The following is an 18,359-nucleotide window of genomic DNA, read 5'->3' as shown; positions in this document are numbered from 1 at the left end:
CTCATTGATGTGAACTGTACCTATTTTCCAAAAATGAAAATAAGCCTTTAAGGTAGTTTGCTTTATTCAATAGTGATTCGCTTATCTAGTTTCGTGGTAATCAATGTTTCAGCTAAATAAGGCAAGGGCGGAACAAGTATTTCGCCGGAAAGTGTATGGGGAGGATGATCGAGATAGGTACGAAGGAGGAGGCATTGTACCGATTTACATTGTGAAATTTTTTGAATCCTTATTTAAAACAAGAGAACAGAATAAACATGTCTTATGAAACAAGTAAGTAATCTGGACGTGCTTTAATAATTTGCTGTATTCTTTTTATCATTTATTATTATATATTTCAAGTAAATATCGAGCTTACGAATTTCATTCGGCATATCTCAAGCCGAATCATAACACTTTAAGTGCATCAGTGATTCATGTACTTGATGTTGTGATAAAATAACTGTGAACTTATTTATGTATAAAATACTTATTGTTCAAGAGATCATTCTGATATTTTTTATTATTTTACTTTGTTATCTAAGTTTTTCACGGCATATTGTTAGTAATTTAATTCATATTATTTTAAACGTATTGTTTTTTTATCCAACCAGAAATAGAGATAACTTATCAGCTATAGCTTGCTATACTTAATTTAACTAATTTTAATATGCAATCTGTAAAAAGAGATTGATGTTAAAATTAAAAAAAAATTTTTTAAGAATTAAACTGTATTAAAAATTATTTCAATATTTACATATGTGTAAAAAATACAAAAAACTTTTTTTAAGTAAAACAAATATACTTTGATATGCAGAAATATGCATTGTAAACTGTTTTATTGTATAACATATTTATTATAAAAATTTATTTTAATATATTTTAAATGTAAATATATTTATCAGTTGTAAATTTCAATTTGAAGTAAAATCAGATAAAATACGGATATTGAATAATTGTAATTTTGGATCAGCATATAGTTTCTATGCTCAAAATAATTTGAAATATTGTACATTGGACATGTGCCAGATTGTCAAGGAAATATATTTGAGTTCCAGTTACAAAATTCAATTTATTACACAATTTCCTTTTCCAAAATATATGACATAAACTATGTCTTCTAATACTTTTTCATGTATTTGAATAAATATTTTATATTGTATTTATTTTCAGAGTACATATTTGCCACATTACCCAGAACACAAAGAGGACAACCTCTTGTATTAGGGGGTGATCCTAAAGGGAAAAACTTTTTATACACTAATGGCAATAGTGTGATTATTAGAAATATTGATGTAAGTATAGCAACAGCTTATTTAAACATATACAGCACTCAAACATATTATTCAAATGTTTTTCAATTTTTAGAATCCAGCTATTGCTGACATTTACACAGAACATTCATGCCCAGTTAATGTTGCAAAATATTCTCCAAGTGGATTTTACATAGCATCTGGTGGTATGTAAAAGAACCCAAAGAAATAAGTAATTAACTAAAGACATTTACAATCATTTAATCATTCATTTACAGATCAGTCAGGTAAAGTACGTATTTGGGATACTGTTAACAAAGAACATATTTTGAAGAATGAATTCCATCCTATTGGAGGGCCCATTAAAGATATAGCATGGTCACCTGACAATCAACGCATGGTAGTAGTTGGAGAAGGAAGGGAAAGGTGAGAAACATAATGTTTTTTGAATGTAGCTTCAGGTTTAGTAATTATTTTGTTTCCATAAATAACTTTAGATTTGGTCACGTATTTATGGCGGAAACTGGTACATCTGTAGGTGAAATTTCTGGGCAGAGTAAACCCATCAATTCATGTGACTTTAGACCTGCAAGACCATTTAGATTAATCACTGGAAGTGAAGACAATACTATTGCCGTTTTCGAAGGACCGCCGTTCAAATTTAAGTATGTGTACTGCGTTTATAAATATCCTCATGTGCAGTTTGAAATAATAATTCTTATCGTATATATAGAATGACGAAGCAGGAACATACACGATTTGTTCAAGCTGTGCGTTATTCACCTAGCGGCAATTTGTTTGCATCTGCAGGATTCGATGGAAAAGTGTTTATTTATGACGGTACAAGCTCCGATTTAGTTGGAGAAGTCGGATCTCCCGCTCATCAAGGTGGAGTGTATGGAGTAAGTAATAAATTTTTTCAATAATTAAGTCATTTAGCCAAGTTCCAATAAACATATTTTTCATATTTTTAATCAATTCCATAGGTAGCTTGGAAACCAGATGGAACCCAGTTATTAACTGCTTCTGGTGACAAAACATGTAAACTTTGGGACGTAGAAACTCGCTCGTTGGTCAGTGAATTTAACATGGGATCAACTGTCGATGATCAACAAGTAACTCTTTAATAATATGTTTTAAATTATTATATGTAAATTTAGAAAAATAGAAATATGATTAGTAACAATGATTTTCTTTTAGGTCAGCTGTTTATGGCAAGGAAATCATTTACTATCTGTATCTCTAAGCGGTTTTATTAATTATCTTGATGTTGACAATCCCGCAAAACCGATTAGAATAATAAAAGTAACATACTTTTATTAGAGGATAAGTATTTTTTCTCGCGTGGAATGGGCTCCTAATTATGATATTTTTCAGGGACATAATAAACCAATAACAGTATTAACTTTAAGCTCTGATAGAAGTACAATTTATACCGGATCTCATGACGGCTATATTACCAACTGGAATGCAACTACTGGGGAAAATGACCGTGTTCAAGGCCATGGTCATGGAAATCAGATTAATGGAATGAAAACTGCAAAGAACATACTTTATACTGTTGGCATTGATGACACTTTAAGATCAGTTGATATCACTACAAACACGTATACAGAAACATGTGTGGTTAAACTAGACTCTCAACCACGGGGTTTAGACATTTACAATGATATAGTTGTAATTGTAACTGTTCGACAGGTAGGTTCATTATCTATTTATCCAAATATAATAAATCATTTATATTAACGACACTGGACTTTTAGATAACAGTCACACAGGATGGTCGAAAAATATCAAGCGTGCCTATTGATTATGAACCATCTAGTGTATCGATAAACCAAGAAAATGGTGATGTGGCTGTAGGAGCTACATCAGATAATTCAGTATGTTCATTTAATTTACTCATGATGACTCTCACGAAAATATAATATAATAATTTTTTAAATAATTTTTAGATTCATGTTTATACGCTCTCAGGTACCAATCTATCTCCAAAAATTCAATTGGAACATCTAGGTTCAGTAACTGATGTCGCTTATAGTCCTGATAGCAAATACTTGGTGGCTTGTGACACAAATAGAAAAGTGGTTCTTTATACTGTTTCGGAGTACAAGGTAAAAATAATTATTCTTTAAAATTTGGAAAGCATAAAATAACTTTAGAATGTACATCTACCATTTGTATCACGTTGCAAGCAAAATATTTATCGCTTCCGAACTAATCATTGTTATTAAGTAGTTCATATCATTAACAAATTTCACTCCTAACGACCATTATAAATTTATTACATATGCTTTTAATGTATATAGTGCAATTAAATATCCATTATTAGCAAAGCATACATAACTGCTAGTATCTGTGTACATGTGTGTTTTTATGTACAAATTTGTTTGTAAAAATTGCTCCACCTAAACGCTTGTTGGATTTTTAGAGGGTGAGTAACATTTTTCACTTGACATTTGCATCAGTATGTTCATAAAAAATATATAATTTAATAAATCTATTAATAACGAATAATTTTTACAGCTTGCACACAATAGAGAATGGGGTTTTCATAATGCCAGAGTAAATTCCGTGGCGTGGTGTCCTGATTCGACTATGGTCGCAAGTGGTAGTCTTGATACAACGATCATTATTTGGAGCGTAACTAATCCAGCGAAACATACTATCATTAAAAGTATGTTTAAATTATGTAATTTTATATCTAGATTGCTCATCATTTCAATTGATGATCAGTGATTAATCATTGGAAATGCTTTGTATTTTTAGATGCCCATCCTCAAAGTCAGATAACACGTTTAGTTTGGCTCGATGAAGAAACGTTGATCTCAGTTGGACAAGATTGCAATACTAAGATATGGCGTATAGAAAAGATTTAATTAATGTTTTAAAAACATATTTCTTTCTCTCGGTTTTAAAGAGCTTAATTTTTTAATATGTATTTTATTTATTTTTTAGTCAAGGAATATTATGTATTATTTTTTAATGCGGTTTTGGAATAAGATTTGAATAGAGTTATATTACAGTCTTTTACATTCGATACAATTGAAATTATGGGAGGACGTACACTTTATAAACGAGATTGCTGTAACATCTTTTTACATTTTCGCGCAGTGTCAATTATAAATAGCATTTTTACACACTACATTTATTTTTTAAATATTTACAACACGATAAAAAAAAATACCTTTTATCTTTTGATTCTGCAATTTTTACTGGGTCATTGTAAAAAGAATTAATTATGAAATGAAATCAAACGGAAATGTCTATTGTCTACTTTGTCTTTATTAAAACAGCATAAAGATAACAAGAAAACAGTAACAATTCGAACACTAAGGGTTTCTAGGAACGTGATCACGCTTTAAGTTATCTGTACATTTAAAAACAAAATAATTGAGGTGTTACTATAGCTTGCCTTATTTTTAATCAGTCGTATACCGAATACTTGGTTTAAAGAAGATGAGGCACATAAGTTCTGTATTGAATAATCTCGATTTTTGTTACATTAGATATTCAATTTTTGTATTTAATTACAATATTTAGTTGTTAAATTAAAGTTGTAAGTGAAAGGATTAGAAAAATTGAAAAGTCGCTATTGTTTCGCTTTTCTTTGATTTCGCTTATGTACACTATATTAAACTTTCTTCAATTTAACTTCCAACGACTGAATGAACTGTAACTGCACAAAGTATACCACTTAAATAAGGGAGCATTTTAATAACTTTATAATAAAAATCAATATACTTTCATATTGATCGATTTCTCCTCAATTAAAATATTTTTTAAACAAATGAAATACTCTAACAATAAATAATGAAAAATCAGGAAATTTATATCTAACTTTTTAAGTTTAAGATTATAATTGCTTTAACTAACAAAATTCTTAGGTTTAAGTTGAGTAACACAATGGTCATCTTTTTTTAACAAAGAGATATCCTAAAACAAGGGCATGATAAAAATCAACATATCTATAAGAATAAGAATTTCTATGGTTTTGGCGTATTGTATCGTGAACGTTTTTGCGGTGTGGCCACTGGATGTCTGTAGGAAACATGTTTCCTAAGTGCATCTCGCGATCTTGACACGTGTGAACAAGCTGTACAACTGTACGAACTATTACTGTGAGTCTCCATATGTACTCGCAGATTGTACTGATTACTTAACTGTTTTCCACAAATAAGGCAAGTGACACTAGATTTGTTATAATTCTGAGAAGTTCTGCCGCTTATCGAGCTTGTAAGAAACTTAAAATTTGCATCCCATACAGGAGGAGGTTTGGTATCTTCTACCGGTGTAATCTGATCTTCTAAAATAGGCGTACTTTCATCCATTCCACCTTCCGAATATCCTTTATCAGAATATTTATTAGACGAAGTATTAACAGAAGGAATACTGACTTTTTCTCTTTGATTTAATTTTGCATTAATTGAATAATACGGCTTAGTTTTTACACAATATGGTATACTCTCTGGATCATTAAATGATTCTTCTAAATTTTCAGTTGCTTCCGTTTCCAAAACTGTTTCTAATGATTCTCCACCGCTCACGATATTGTCTTTATTTTCCTTCTTTATTGGTGTTTCGGATAATATTTTTTCTTGTAATTGGGGCGGTGGAGGCTGAACATACATACCATTATCGTGTCTAGTACTTTTCTGTAAAAGAAAGAAAAAAGAAACGAATCAGATTTGTGAAACTTTGGCGCCCTGATTTTAAAACTAAATTTACAGATATTTCAATATTTTTTATACACATTTTGACTTTTACTTTTCATTAGATATTTAAAATACAATTTTCTGTTCTACCTAGCCTCTGAGATTTCTGAATAGTTTTTAGTATCAAAAGATATTAATAGACACTTATCTTTAAAAGTTTAAGATATTGCATATTTTATAATGTAACTTTAATGTATATATTTCAATATATAACTACATATATTGAAATTGAAACTAAGCCTTTTGACTTTTTAAATATACTTCGATGGTACTTTTTATAACAGTATGTTATTCTTGTGTAACAATTTTCATGCACTGCCTTTTTCAATTTTCTTTTTTTTTTTCTTTTTTCCTTTTAATGAAAATGAGACTTATATATTTATACATCAATTCTAAACATTTGTTATAGGCACTCTCGTCTAGAATATTAAGCATTATTATAATGCAAAATACATATTATTGTAAAAAAGACTTAATTCTTCTAAAAATATCTACTGAAAGTTTAGTCATGTAGAGATTTTTGGAAAAAGCTATTTAGATATACCTGTAAACTCATTCTATGGGGAAAGGTTCCATGGGATGCATCCACTTGCATTTAGTTGCAACACACACAACGATCTTGATCTCGTGGATATCGTTTATATTCATTATCGTTCCTTCGATGCACGCATGAACATACTATGTGTAGTAGGTAATTCCTTTGTGAGATACTTCTTGAGGAACGACAGTGAATGTATTTAAGTGACCTGAACAAAACAACACGATCAGAGGGTAATATAAAGATTAAGAAAGGAAAAAGCGAATAAGTAATTTGTTTTATGCATTACTTTCTTGCAATTCTGAACAAAGGAAATGATAATATTAGATACCTTTTTATTACATTTAATACTTTATGTACAAATTATAAAATGTATCATAACAAATGTGGTAGATAATGAAACTATTTGTTTTAAATTAAAAATGAATTGTAGGTTCCTTAAAAAGATGATTCAATATCATCTTTAGAAATTTTTAAACAAAAATCTTAACATATATAGAAATTTGGATATTTTGCTAGTCAACAAAATGAATTAATAGTGCCATGATTATTGTAAGGGAAAGTGTAATCTGTCAGTATATAAATATGTCTACATGTTTATAGATAATAGGTTATACAAGGAAACCAATTTTTAGCAAGGAATCGCTAATGTTTACGGCACTGAAGAAAATACATGCTATGTTATATATTCTTTACAATTCACACCGAACAAGCTTCATTGGATAAGGAACAATAGTTTGTTAAATAGAGCTAATTACATTTTGCTTTTCCATAATCAATAAATTATAATAATTAGTATATAATAATTATTTAAGAAGTAGTTCAATTTAACACTATTAATCGAATTACTTATAAATTAACTTGAGAGGGTTTAGTTATGCCATTTAAGTTGTAATTTTCTTCTTCAGTAAAAATTAACTAGTAAGTTTATTTTATAATTTACATTTTATCATAAAAGTATTTCAAATTTTACAAAAAGTTAATTATGTAGGATGTTCTTAAAATGCAATCATGCTTCCTGATGTATAAAGCATTAATGTAAGAGGTTTGGTAGAACAGTTGTAGAAGAAAAACAGATAAAAAATATGTAATTTCACAGTTAAAAGTATGCATCCAAAGAAAATAATAAAGGTATTAGGAAATCCTATGACACGATTAGCTATAATGCAAACTTACCGATCGAAAAGATTCTGTACAACCACTGTGTTTATTATGTTTATTATATTAATCAAAACAGATGAACTTCCTTACCCCAGCAATATCGGCTAGCCCACGAATGTGTAAAGTATCTGCCATGGCCAAAAGTGCAGGTAATTGTTCTTGATAAATATTCACTTCACCATTGTACATAAAAGTGACTAGAGCACATAAATTGGCATATTCCATCCCTGGTAATACAATTACAGGATGTTGCAAAGAACTTAAATCCTAAAAATTAATGTACTTAAATTTTCACTGGTTGCATTTTAACAAAATCACATTTAACCCATGTGCGTTCTTCCATATGACTCAAAGACTTCCAAAACTATGTAATAATTTTTATAATAACATATGAATTTCATTGTAGTTTTATCAATAATTATACTTGTTTCAAGATAAATATCACTATAGTAGGTCCAGAAGATCGCTCAGTGGTTAATAATTTAGAAAATGATCCTATATTTAATACCTTAAATAGTTCTTTAAAATAGTAACTACAAGCAGAAAGTATAATTTTATGTGCGTGTATGTGTCTGCCACCAGCACTCAATGTGACATCCGTTAAATAACCACCATCAAGCAGTTTAGGAAGTGAGCTCAACAATGTATTTTGAAAGTTATGCCATCGTAAACAGAACTGTTGACCCTCCATATTTTTATACTGTAAATCAAAATTATATAATTGTTTTCAAAGTAAAAACATATATCTAATGAATGTTTGTTATTTGCTAATAATGCATGATCAAACTAAAATTTAATTTAAAAAAATTAATGAAATTTCGAATTCATAATAATGAATAATAAAAAAGGGGATATAGGTGAAAGAATCTGAAATATTTACATTGAAAAATTAGTATTCAAAAACATAATTTTTAATCAATTCTCTCTTTATGCACTCAATTTTGTTGCAATAAAATGTTCCATATTTCCTTAATATTGTTAATAAAGTAAAATAAATATTATATTAGTTAAGAAGAGTATATAATATGTACAAAAAACGTGATTCGTAAAAAAATTGTTTGTTTGTACTTAATTGAACAAATAAGATTATCATAACATGTGTACATTCAATTCCGTGGATAACTGTAAAAAGTTAATATAAAAATACTATTTCTTTTTTTACATAATCCTTCATTATAAGTATATTTTGCCAAAAGATATAGAATTACAATACAATAAATTGAACCTTCGAACACATTGCAGTCAATTAAGGTTATGTGTCTAGAACCCTTAATAAAACTGCAAAAAATTTCCTTGCGTTTGATTTCACCTATTTATGCCGGACAGAAGAGTAGTTAGGTTACTGCTGGTAGGAGCAGTTCAAGAGATAGACAATACTATTTATTTAATCAGGCTGCAGGTTCCAGCCAATTCTATTATTGTACCTTCAGGTATGGCTGGAGGAAAAAGCAGATATTGACTCATAATAGAGAAGAAATAAACTCTTACTTTTTTACAAGTAATTTCGATCAGATTAATCAATGTTATAAAGTAGAATTGAAATTCTACTTGCCGTTTGGTCTTACCTCGATAAAATTTGTTTGATACAACCGTTAATGATATTCTTTACACAACACTTCACATCCATCTGGCAAACTTCGCCATAATCATCAGTAACGTAGAGAAAAAGTACAGCACTATATGCAACAACGATGTGCACTGTCACCTGTCGACATATTATCGAAACATTCGAAATATGATCTGCCATTGAATGAGCAGTAAATGGTGGAAATCTATTGAAGTTAGCTAAGTTCCGCAAATTTAGTACGATCTATCGTGGAATGAACAATGTTGCGAGGGAAAATACACATTTTACGCATTTAAGCGAATTTCGGTAGTCTTATTTCCACTTTAGAGTTGTTCTTCTATCATGGGCTTTCGACTAAGAATTGTTTTCCAAATTTTTGTACTTCATAATCACTGCAGTGAAAAGTTATAATAGAACTTATAATAATTGATATACTGTTCTATAAAGTTTCGTGTAATTTTATTATTTAAGTTTATAAAATTATTTCGCATGAGACAAATTTTATAATTGAAAACGTACAAACAAACAGTATTTGAACGCGTGTAAAAGAATTGATATGTACGAAACATTCGTGAGATGGCGCTAAAATTTGTTTGTTGTACTTCATCAGCCTACAGCCTACAATGATCTGTCGTTGTGTGTTGGACTACCAGTATGTTTTGGATTTTAGTCGAATATTACGATAAAACATCCTAGACATTATTTCATATGAACATCTATTTAAAAATGTTATATTTAATTAATGAGCCATTTCGAACATAAAAAATGATTGGATCAGATTTATGGAAACGAATATGGTTCTGTTCAGTATGTACGATTTTGTTCATATTCCCGCTGATTGACACAAGTCACATAAAACAATTGACGTTTTGCGAACAAAAATCTTCACGCAGGTAATTTTATATACTTTACAATATTTTACTAAAAATTTAACGTCTACAATGGCAGGCTTATAAATGGGAACAAGTACTTTTTGTAGATTTAACTAAATTCATTTTTATTTGATAACAAACTTTAATATATATATGAAAACGATAAAATTATTCAAAAAACAAACTTAAGTAACATTTTGCATTTTGTTTTGTTCCATTTGTAAACTACACCAGTTTTTAAATGTAATTACATCATTCTTTTTTCAGTCTATTGTTTGTAAGTACTTTGGATGGAAAAATATCTGCTTTGGATGCTAATAATTTAGGAGAGAAACAATGGACATTAGATTTAAATGAAGGACCTATGTTGTCATCAAGCATTCATCGTAGAGAAGTAATAAAATTAAACTGTCATTTTGTTATTTCATTTATTCTAACAATCTCAGTATCTTAATATCCTTTTTAGCTGAATAATAATGGACAATGGATTCGTTTAATTCCATCTTTAAATGGTGGATTATATAAATTTGATGGTGAAAATTTAGAAGCAATACCAGTGTCTGCAAATCAGTTGCTACATTCATCTTTCCGCTATTCAGATGATTTAGTATTTTCAGGTGGTAGAGAAGTTAAATCATATGGTAAATAGTTTTAAATGATAGTAGGTGTAATTATCTACTACATGCATTATAACTGATTTGCATTTTAAACTGATTTGAATTTTTATTAATAGGTATTTCAAGTACAACAGGAAAAATTTTATATGAATGTGGAATTAGTGGTTGTACTAATAACACAGAGAAAGAATCTTATGTTGAACAGGAAGTGCTTGTTGTCCAAAGATTTCAACAAACTGTGAGAGCAGTTGAACCTCAATCTGGTATTGAAAGGTATTTTTTAAACAAATTATTTGAAATTATAAAGTCTAATTTATTGGAAATTATTCATGACAATATATTCAAGAATTTTTATTTAAATAGATGGAACTTTAGTGTTGGACAGCATAATATAATATTGATGCCTCAATCTGATGTTTATTGCCAAAATAAAGTTCCCTTTGATTCTTTAGACATTGAAATTAAAGTAGTAATACCTGATGGTTTGGTGTGGGCTATTAACAAAAACGATCCTACAGTAAAATTATGGCAACAGAAGGTTAGTTTCAATAAAAAAAATTTTTTTTTTTTGCATAAGCTATATACTAATTTTATATTTTTTGTTTATTAGTTTGATTCTCCAATTGTTGCTATATGGCGTGAGGATGCAAATATGAAAACCAGTGAATATAACAATTTAAAAGAAATTAATTTATTTGATAGCAAACAGTGGTCATGGGGTACAGAATTTTCGACCAGCCCAGCTATTTATTTAGGTATGCATGACAGGCAACTATATATACAGGAAAATGAGGAATTACATAAAGCATTAGAAATTTCACAAAAATACATACAACACTCGAAATATCCATGGCAACCTTACCCTGCTGTTGGTGTGTAACTGATTCTTAATTAAAAATACAGATATAACAGTTATTGTTTATCATAAATGATGGCGAAATATGATATATTTCAGATTATGCAGTTAGAAAAGCTCTTTCAAGTTCAGCAGATGATAATGAAGAGAATGCTCTTCTTGAAATAACAGATGCACAAAGCACTACTGCATTGTCAGTTTTGTATAATTCAGAATATGTAAATGGTATAATTCTAGTATAAGTTCAAATATTCCTAATAGAAAACACTGAAGCTGACATTAATGAAAAAATATTTTTTCAGGAAATGGATACTATTTGTATTCTAAAGATCAAATACAGTTAGACAAGAATAAACAATGCAATCATAATAATCCAAACTTACTACATATTAATAAAGAACAGAAAATACATACACCAAATGATACTCATGGAGAAGATGATAATACTCCTGTTCAAATTATAATTGTATCATTGTGGTGTTGGTGGTACGTAAAATTAATAAGCCAAATATAACATAGCATTTTCTGATAGAAAATTTGTTCCAACAGGAAGGAAGTTTTGGTCATTTCAATTACCACTGCAATTTTGGTCAACTTTATGTTAACACAACGTCTATTAAATGCCACAGTAGCTGCTAAGGATGCAGTACTTCCGGTAAAAATATTATAATTCTTCTTGATACTATATTACTATAATTTATGCAAATGAGAATTATTTATTCTTTGTTTATATAGCCTTTAATAGTTGAAAGACACATAGAAACAAATGTAAGCAATACTCAATTGAGTGACAATGGAAAGAATGGTGAAGATTTTAAATCACGTTATCTCACAGATTTCGAGCCTGTGGATTGTTTGGGTAAAGGAGGTTATGGCGTTGTTTTTGAGGCAAAAAATAAAATCGACGATTGCAATTATGCTATTAAACGAATTGCTCTGCCAAACAGGTATGCTTTCATATTTCTGCAATTAAATTTATTAATACACTTCATAAACATTTCTTAATAATAAATCTTATTGTTAATAGTAAATACTCAAGAGAGCGTGTAATGCGAGAAGTGAAAGCATTAGCTAAATTAGATCACCAAAATATTGTGAGATATTTTAATGCATGGCTAGAATGTCCACCTGCAGGATGGCAAGAGAAACATGATCCTCAATGGATGAACAAGTTAATGTCTGCTAGTTCAGACTTTACTGCGGAAACTACTCATTCTGAAACAAAAATGAATAATTCTGTTTGCATTAATGTTAGTCAAACTGATCAATCATCGGTGGATAGTGCTTATGAGGCCTGTGAATTAAATAATTACGATTCAAATGAGGACTCTTTTATAATTTTTGAAAAACCTCAATCAGTGGGTTCAGATGAAAATGTAATTAATATTAGTATTTCCACTGAAAGTTCTAATTCGTCTATTTCAACCAATGCAGTAAAGAAAGAATCACCCACGGCAAGTGATTGTACGCAATCTGAAAGCATCGTATTCGAGGATACTGTTAGTAAACACTCGGAAAAAGAAAATAGAAGAAAACGACAAGCATCGTTTTCTTTAAATCTGAACGACAAATCAAACGTACGTAAGTCCCCAAAAATGTTCCTTTATATACAGATGCAATTGTGCCAAAGGTTAAGTCTTAGGGAGTGGCTCAAAATACAATCAACAAGAAATTATCCTCGCGTATTAAATATATTTCAACAAATAGTTGATGCTGTAGAATATGTTCATTTACAAGGACTTATTCATCGTGATTTGAAGGTAATACTTTATAGTTGTTTTTCATTATTAAAACATAAGTTCTTACTTCACTCTGACAACAAATAATTTACAGCCATCAAATATATTTTTTTCCTTCGATGATAAAATTAAAGTTGGAGATTTTGGACTTGTAACTGCGATGACAGAAGGTTATGACGAAGCTCATACTCCTGCAGAAAACGAAGATATTAGTTTTAAAAACAGTTTACACACCGCGTATGTTGGGACACATCTTTACATGTCTCCCGAACAAATAAATGGACAGGGCTACAATTACAAAGTCGATATTTATTCCTTAGGAATTATTTTATTCGAACTTCTTATTCCATTTGTTACTGAAATGGAGAGAATAACGACTCTTATAAATTTAAGGAAATCAGTATTTCCAGAAAATTTCAATAATGATTATCCATCTGAGGTAAGAAAATAGTGGTCAGAAAAGCGTGGATCTGCTCTTTTCTTTCTTTTAATTATGAATTTTTCTTTCTAGCATAAATTATTAAACATGATGTTGGATGAAAATCCTAGTAAAAGACCAACAACGTTAGGTATCAAGGCCAAACCACCACTATTTAATAATACAGCAAACGGATTTAATACAAACGAAGATACAAGATGGCATTTTGAACTGCCTCAGTTAACAAGACATTCCTCTGTAATTAGTACCAGTAGCAGTGATTCTTAGGAAAACAGTTTAATAGTTATACTTCTGTAATTGATTTAAGTATGTATGAATACATCCTGTTTTTCCATCTTATCCTTTGCAAAATTTATAACATTCTTAATCTTTAACGTTATTTGAACAAGAGTAATTACTCAATTTGTTTTACTATAAAATAACATTTAGTACAAATTTTCTAAATGAAAATGATAAGATTACTTTTAAATTTTGTTACGCAGGATGTCGTTAAAAGGTATAGTATAGAATGTTTGGTTGTGTTGTTTTAAGATATGAATATAAGCTGTCATCGTTGTAAATCGATATATGTATAAATATATTTTTTTCAAATTTCAATTTGCACTGTTCTAAGTATTTGTCTGCGTAGATCATCTCGTTTACTATGATCTATTCAAAATTTATATTTTTTTTAAATACGCTATTAAAAATAATTATGTTACAATTGGAATTATAAATCTGCTGTTAATAATAGAACAAAGAAGTAAAAATATTTTATTACTTAGTTTTTAAATAAACTGTATATGTACTAATGTGTATTATTTCTATAACATCATTTCATCTACTTAAAACTTTTACTTATTTTCAACAGTTTCTGATATTATTTCATTTGCAGCTTCTTTACTACCCAGTAAAGTTACTCCACTTTTGGATGAAACAAAACTTATAATAGAAGAGCAGTCATTGTTGAGTGGAAGTCTATAAAATCCATACCTAAAAAATAATTACATATTTTATTTGCAGTCTTTATTTCTATAGTTTGGTATTGTTATTACTACAGTTTACCCATTTTTAGCATCCAATAATATTTCTAATATACACCAGATTATCAAAATTATAAATGATACAATTATGGTTATATAAATGAAATTCCATCTTTTCCAAAATACGCTTTCGAACTCTGCAAACGAACGTTTATAAATAAAATATAGATATATACAATGATAGTGTATCACCTTCTCTTTTGTCTATTGCAGTAATTCCAAAGCTGAAGATGGTCTGACTTGAAGCTTTATCTGACTTAGTTCTGTGATAGAAATGACACGAATAAAAATTTTCGATTGCTTCACGAGTTGAGTAGCTTGCAATGTTAATAGAACTAACACGTCCATCATCTTTCAGATAACAGAAATCATTGCTTAAAAACAAAAGCAAATATTTATTAAACCAGTATATACAATGGAAAATATCAAATATTCATTCTACCTTTCATCATTACATTGTAATAGTTTGTCCATTAATAACCACATAACAAATGTTTTTTTAAAAGATGCATGCCCTTTTTCATAGAAAATTTTATTGTAAAAACACGATAATTTAAGTTCTTGACCTAATAATAATGGTACTTCCTCATAGTAGTCTAATAAATTATGAAGTTATATTTTTAATAAAGTAGTTCGTTTAAAATGCATTACTTGGTAAATGAATAAGTTACCAGATATACTAATAGTGCGACTTGAAAAGTGCTTGCTTGTTGTTTCGAAAACTGGTAATGATAGAAGATCAATTTGGTTTCCATCTATATTTAGAGAGCCAAGAGTGAAACTCATTTGTATCTCCATGCAGTTGGGACATATCTTTTTCTATTTTAAACAATTCACTTATAAGTTCATACAAAATTTGAACCTTTCTAAAGCAATTTACCCTCATTTCATCGCGCATAGCTCCTAAGTATATACTGGCTATAGATGTTATAATCATTTTCTCTGACATTGCAGGTATATATTTCCTCTCATTTCCATTAATTTGCATGTACAGATTTTTACCATTTTGGACAACAATTATTTCAAACCATTCTTTTGTTGAGATATGCTCTGTACTTTCAATTGTAACATGATTATCTCCATGATGATATTTAAGTTTTATTCTTCCTTCATCTAACAGTAGCAAAATAAATTTGTTTAAAGAATTGTCTGGGATAATTGCTATAATACCATTTATATTTTCTGCCTTTAGAACAAGCGTAATCTAATATACAAAACGAATATAATTAAAAGTTACTGTTAAGTAATATACAAGTAATAAAAATTATTACTTCTTACTTGCCAAGATTCCATATTTTCTGGACTTGGTGCAGTAACAGAGTCCGTTAAACCAATATGAATGAAACCCTCTTCATCATCTGCTATTATATATTGTACATTGTTACTACTGTACGGAGTATTTACAAATTTTTGATTATATTTATCCTATATAACATTTTATGCTTTAAAAACGTTAAAACATTATTGCCGATAAATATAAAAGAAAAAATGAGTGCTAGTAACTTTTAATATATGAAATTTTATGGGTGCAAAATTAATTGCAATTTCTTGTAGTTGACCATGAAATTCTCCCACTTTCATTGCATGATCCAGGTTGTATGATATTGGGATACATGAAAAGATAGCAACTTTGTGATGACCATCATTAACTCGTAACATACCACGTGTCCCATAAATAGCAATTAATATTACATGCCATTGTCCAATCTAAAAAATATTCATTAAACTTCTCTTGCATAGACACATATATATTAGACTTCTCTTACTTCCAATTTATGTTCATAAATTAAACTCAAAGTACAGCCAGAGATTTGAGACAAAAGTACTATTTTTCCATTGTGTAGAAACAGTTTTATAAAATCACATATTGATCCCTTACAATTATTCTCAAACCGATAAATGATAACACCCAAAGGTGAAAGTGGTAAAAATCTTAGATACATATGAAGTAAACGCGAATGTTTTCCATTTATATTGTAAAGAAGACTGCTTTTTTCTGTGAAATATGCTACCTCATGTGATCTAACTTTTAAACAAAACTTGATTAAAATGATTTCTTAACATTAGTGGTGATAACATTATCTTTCAGATATACCTAAACACGGCTTAGAAAAGCATTGACGAACTTCAGAAGCAGAACCAGAACAAGACATTCCACCACCACTTGGAGAAGGATTGTTACACATCCGATTTCTTAACTGTGTACCTATTCCACAACTTGAACTGCAATGTGTCCAGACTGTCCATGATGACCACATCCCATTTACTGATAAAAACTTATATACAATTTCAATGAAGAAATTAATTTTATTTTAAATAAAGTAATATTCTTACTAAAACAATTATTGATTGAACAACCCTTTATTTCTTTAGTTGAACCTTTACATGAATTTCCTTGCAGATTTTGTGCATCTGAACACGAACGTTTTCTTATTTGAATACCATTACCACATTCTGTGTTGCATGCACTCCATTCACTCCAATTAATCCAAGTTCCTGCTGTTAAAATATAAATAAATATAATTATGCTGCTTCCTTTCTAATGTACATAAAATTTGTAGTAATGTACTTAAATGTTTCTTGCAGTTATATCCCATGCAACTCTTCACTTCAAATGCTGAATCATTACACATCAATTCAGAATTGGAAGGTACTGGACTATTACAATTTCGTATACGATATTTTTGTCCTTTGCCACAAACTGCAGTACATGGTGACCAAGCTTCCCAAGTACTCCATCCTCCAGGCCCTATGAAAAATATTTTTGTATACATCAAAGTTGCAGTATAATATATAATTTCATGTTAGTTGCATACTTGGACATCCAACATCATATTTGACACAGTTCATAGCATTCCAATAAAGCATCTATGAAGGATATATAAAAACATACTTATAAATTCCATGATACATTAAAGTTTATTGTTTTACTTCTTACCGCATTGTTTCCAAGAATCTTTTCTACAATCAAAAAAGTGCAATCAAAAATGAAACACAATTCAATTAAAGCAGGTAATTCTTTATGAAATTCTTTTACAATTTCCATTTCCCTCTTACGTATAGGATGATTGCTTACTACTTCTTCGTAATCATTCATTCTACAACCTACATAGAAATTTATGTATTTAAATTACTTGTAAGATTATAGCATATCATTTTATCTATATTTCACTGTACCATTAACTTGACAATTTTCAATTTGATAACTAGGACCAATGCACGGAGCTCCATCATTTGAAGGTAATGGGTTATTACAAGTACGATGTCTTGTCCTTTTACCTTTAAATCCACATTTTCCAGAACAAACACTCCAGGAACCCCAAGAAGTCCAACCACCATCTATAGGACATGATTTATCATCTCCTAATCCAAGATCACAGTAAAGATCTTGTATTGTGTTAGATACTTCATCTGTAATAATGGAATAGAGATTATATTAAGTTAATACCATCAATTTATTCATATACCAATAGTTATAAGATAGACTAGAAGAATTAAAAAACACATTGCCATCAAATAATTTTAGGTTTTCATACTGTAATCAAACTTGGATATATTGATTCAATGTTTTATTTTGATACTAACAGTTTATAAACATACT

The 18,359-nt window shown here is 29.3% G+C and overlaps 4 protein-coding genes across 11 annotated transcripts; 2 read left to right on the top strand and 2 right to left on the bottom strand.

The window, feature by feature from the left end:
- Positions 1–100: 100 nt before the first annotated feature.
- flr (actin-interacting protein 1 flr) lies at positions 101–4,252 on the top strand. 3 transcript variants are annotated; one of them, XR_001095525.2, is made up of 13 exons: positions 101–273; positions 1,153–1,274; positions 1,348–1,438; positions 1,511–1,658; positions 1,730–1,897; positions 1,966–2,134; positions 2,219–2,347; positions 2,433–2,537; positions 2,610–2,930; positions 2,996–3,115; positions 3,188–3,346; positions 3,565–3,666; positions 3,759–3,898. XR_001095525.2 is itself a non-coding variant. In XM_012282519.2 (13 exons), exons 1-13 carry the CDS (start codon positions 258–260, stop codon positions 4,109–4,111), a joined length of 1,809 nt encoding a protein of 602 aa, XP_012137909.1. In that variant the 5' UTR covers positions 134–257; the 3' UTR covers positions 4,112–4,252. The 3 variants fall into 3 exon arrangements, 2 of the variants coding, with proteins under 2 accessions (XP_076385385.1, XP_012137909.1); XM_012282519.2 differs by lacking the exon at positions 3,565–3,666 and adding an exon at positions 4,002–4,252 and having other exon boundaries at positions 134–273; positions 3,759–3,909; XM_076529270.1 differs by lacking the exon at positions 3,759–3,898 and having other exon boundaries at positions 3,542–3,661.
- A 245-nt stretch (positions 4,253–4,497) lies between these two features.
- Positions 4,498–9,346, bottom strand: LOC100881896 (uncharacterized). 3 transcript variants are annotated; one of them, XM_012282520.2, is made up of 5 exons: positions 9,212–9,324; positions 8,872–9,082; positions 8,155–8,346; positions 7,737–7,913; positions 4,498–5,887 (listed from the first exon to the last, which is right to left on the bottom strand). In XM_012282520.2, exons 2-5 carry the CDS (start codon positions 8,881–8,883, stop codon positions 5,219–5,221), a joined length of 1,050 nt encoding a protein of 349 aa, XP_012137910.1. In that variant the 5' UTR covers positions 8,884–9,082; positions 9,212–9,324; the 3' UTR covers positions 4,498–5,218. The 3 variants fall into 3 exon arrangements, with proteins under 3 accessions (XP_012137910.1, XP_012137913.1, XP_003702040.1); XM_012282523.2 differs by having other exon boundaries at positions 8,956–9,082; XM_003701992.3 differs by lacking the exon at positions 8,872–9,082 and having other exon boundaries at positions 9,212–9,346.
- A 56-nt stretch (positions 9,347–9,402) lies between these two features.
- Positions 9,403–17,100, top strand: LOC100875787 (pancreatic eIF-2alpha kinase). Of its 4 annotated transcripts, XR_013037385.1 has the most exons (15): positions 9,716–10,106; positions 10,353–10,479; positions 10,552–10,726; positions 10,819–10,975; positions 11,066–11,240; positions 11,313–11,574; positions 11,658–11,783; positions 11,861–12,044; positions 12,108–12,213; positions 12,294–12,505; positions 12,586–13,318; positions 13,392–13,736; positions 13,809–14,042; positions 14,972–15,066; positions 16,848–17,100. XR_013037385.1 is itself a non-coding variant. In XM_012282525.2 (14 exons), the coding sequence occupies exons 2-14, from the start codon at positions 9,979–9,981 to the stop codon at positions 14,001–14,003; spliced, it is 2,925 nt and encodes a 974-aa protein (XP_012137915.2). In that variant the 5' UTR covers positions 9,403–9,519; positions 9,824–9,978; the 3' UTR covers positions 14,004–14,333. The 4 variants fall into 4 exon arrangements, 3 of the variants coding, with proteins under 3 accessions (XP_012137915.2, XP_012137917.2, XP_012137916.2); XM_012282525.2 differs by lacking the exons at positions 14,972–15,066; positions 16,848–17,100 and adding an exon at positions 9,403–9,519 and having other exon boundaries at positions 9,824–10,106; positions 13,809–14,333; XM_012282526.2 differs by lacking the exon at positions 14,972–15,066 and having other exon boundaries at positions 9,717–10,106.
- Positions 11,372–18,322, bottom strand: LOC100875674 (uncharacterized). Its single transcript, XM_076529259.1, has 16 exons — positions 18,226–18,322; positions 17,936–18,169; positions 17,697–17,863; positions 17,575–17,626; positions 17,328–17,507; positions 17,093–17,257; positions 16,854–17,024; positions 16,525–16,784; positions 16,262–16,465; positions 16,037–16,183; positions 15,639–15,962; positions 15,430–15,577; positions 15,201–15,354; positions 14,951–15,132; positions 14,781–14,895; positions 11,372–14,708 (listed from the first exon to the last, which is right to left on the bottom strand). Exons 1-16 carry the CDS (start codon positions 18,269–18,271, stop codon positions 14,570–14,572), a joined length of 2,688 nt encoding a protein of 895 aa, XP_076385374.1. The 5' UTR covers positions 18,272–18,322; the 3' UTR covers positions 11,372–14,569.
- Between the last annotated feature and the right edge of the window lie 37 nt (positions 18,323–18,359).

Source organism: Megachile rotundata, chromosome 3 (assembly GCF_050947335.1).
Source record: "Megachile rotundata isolate GNS110a chromosome 3, iyMegRotu1, whole genome shotgun sequence".
Lineage (NCBI taxonomy): Eukaryota > Metazoa > Arthropoda > Insecta > Hymenoptera > Megachilidae > Megachile > Megachile rotundata.
This window is presented reverse-complemented; position numbering and strand designations above follow the sequence as displayed.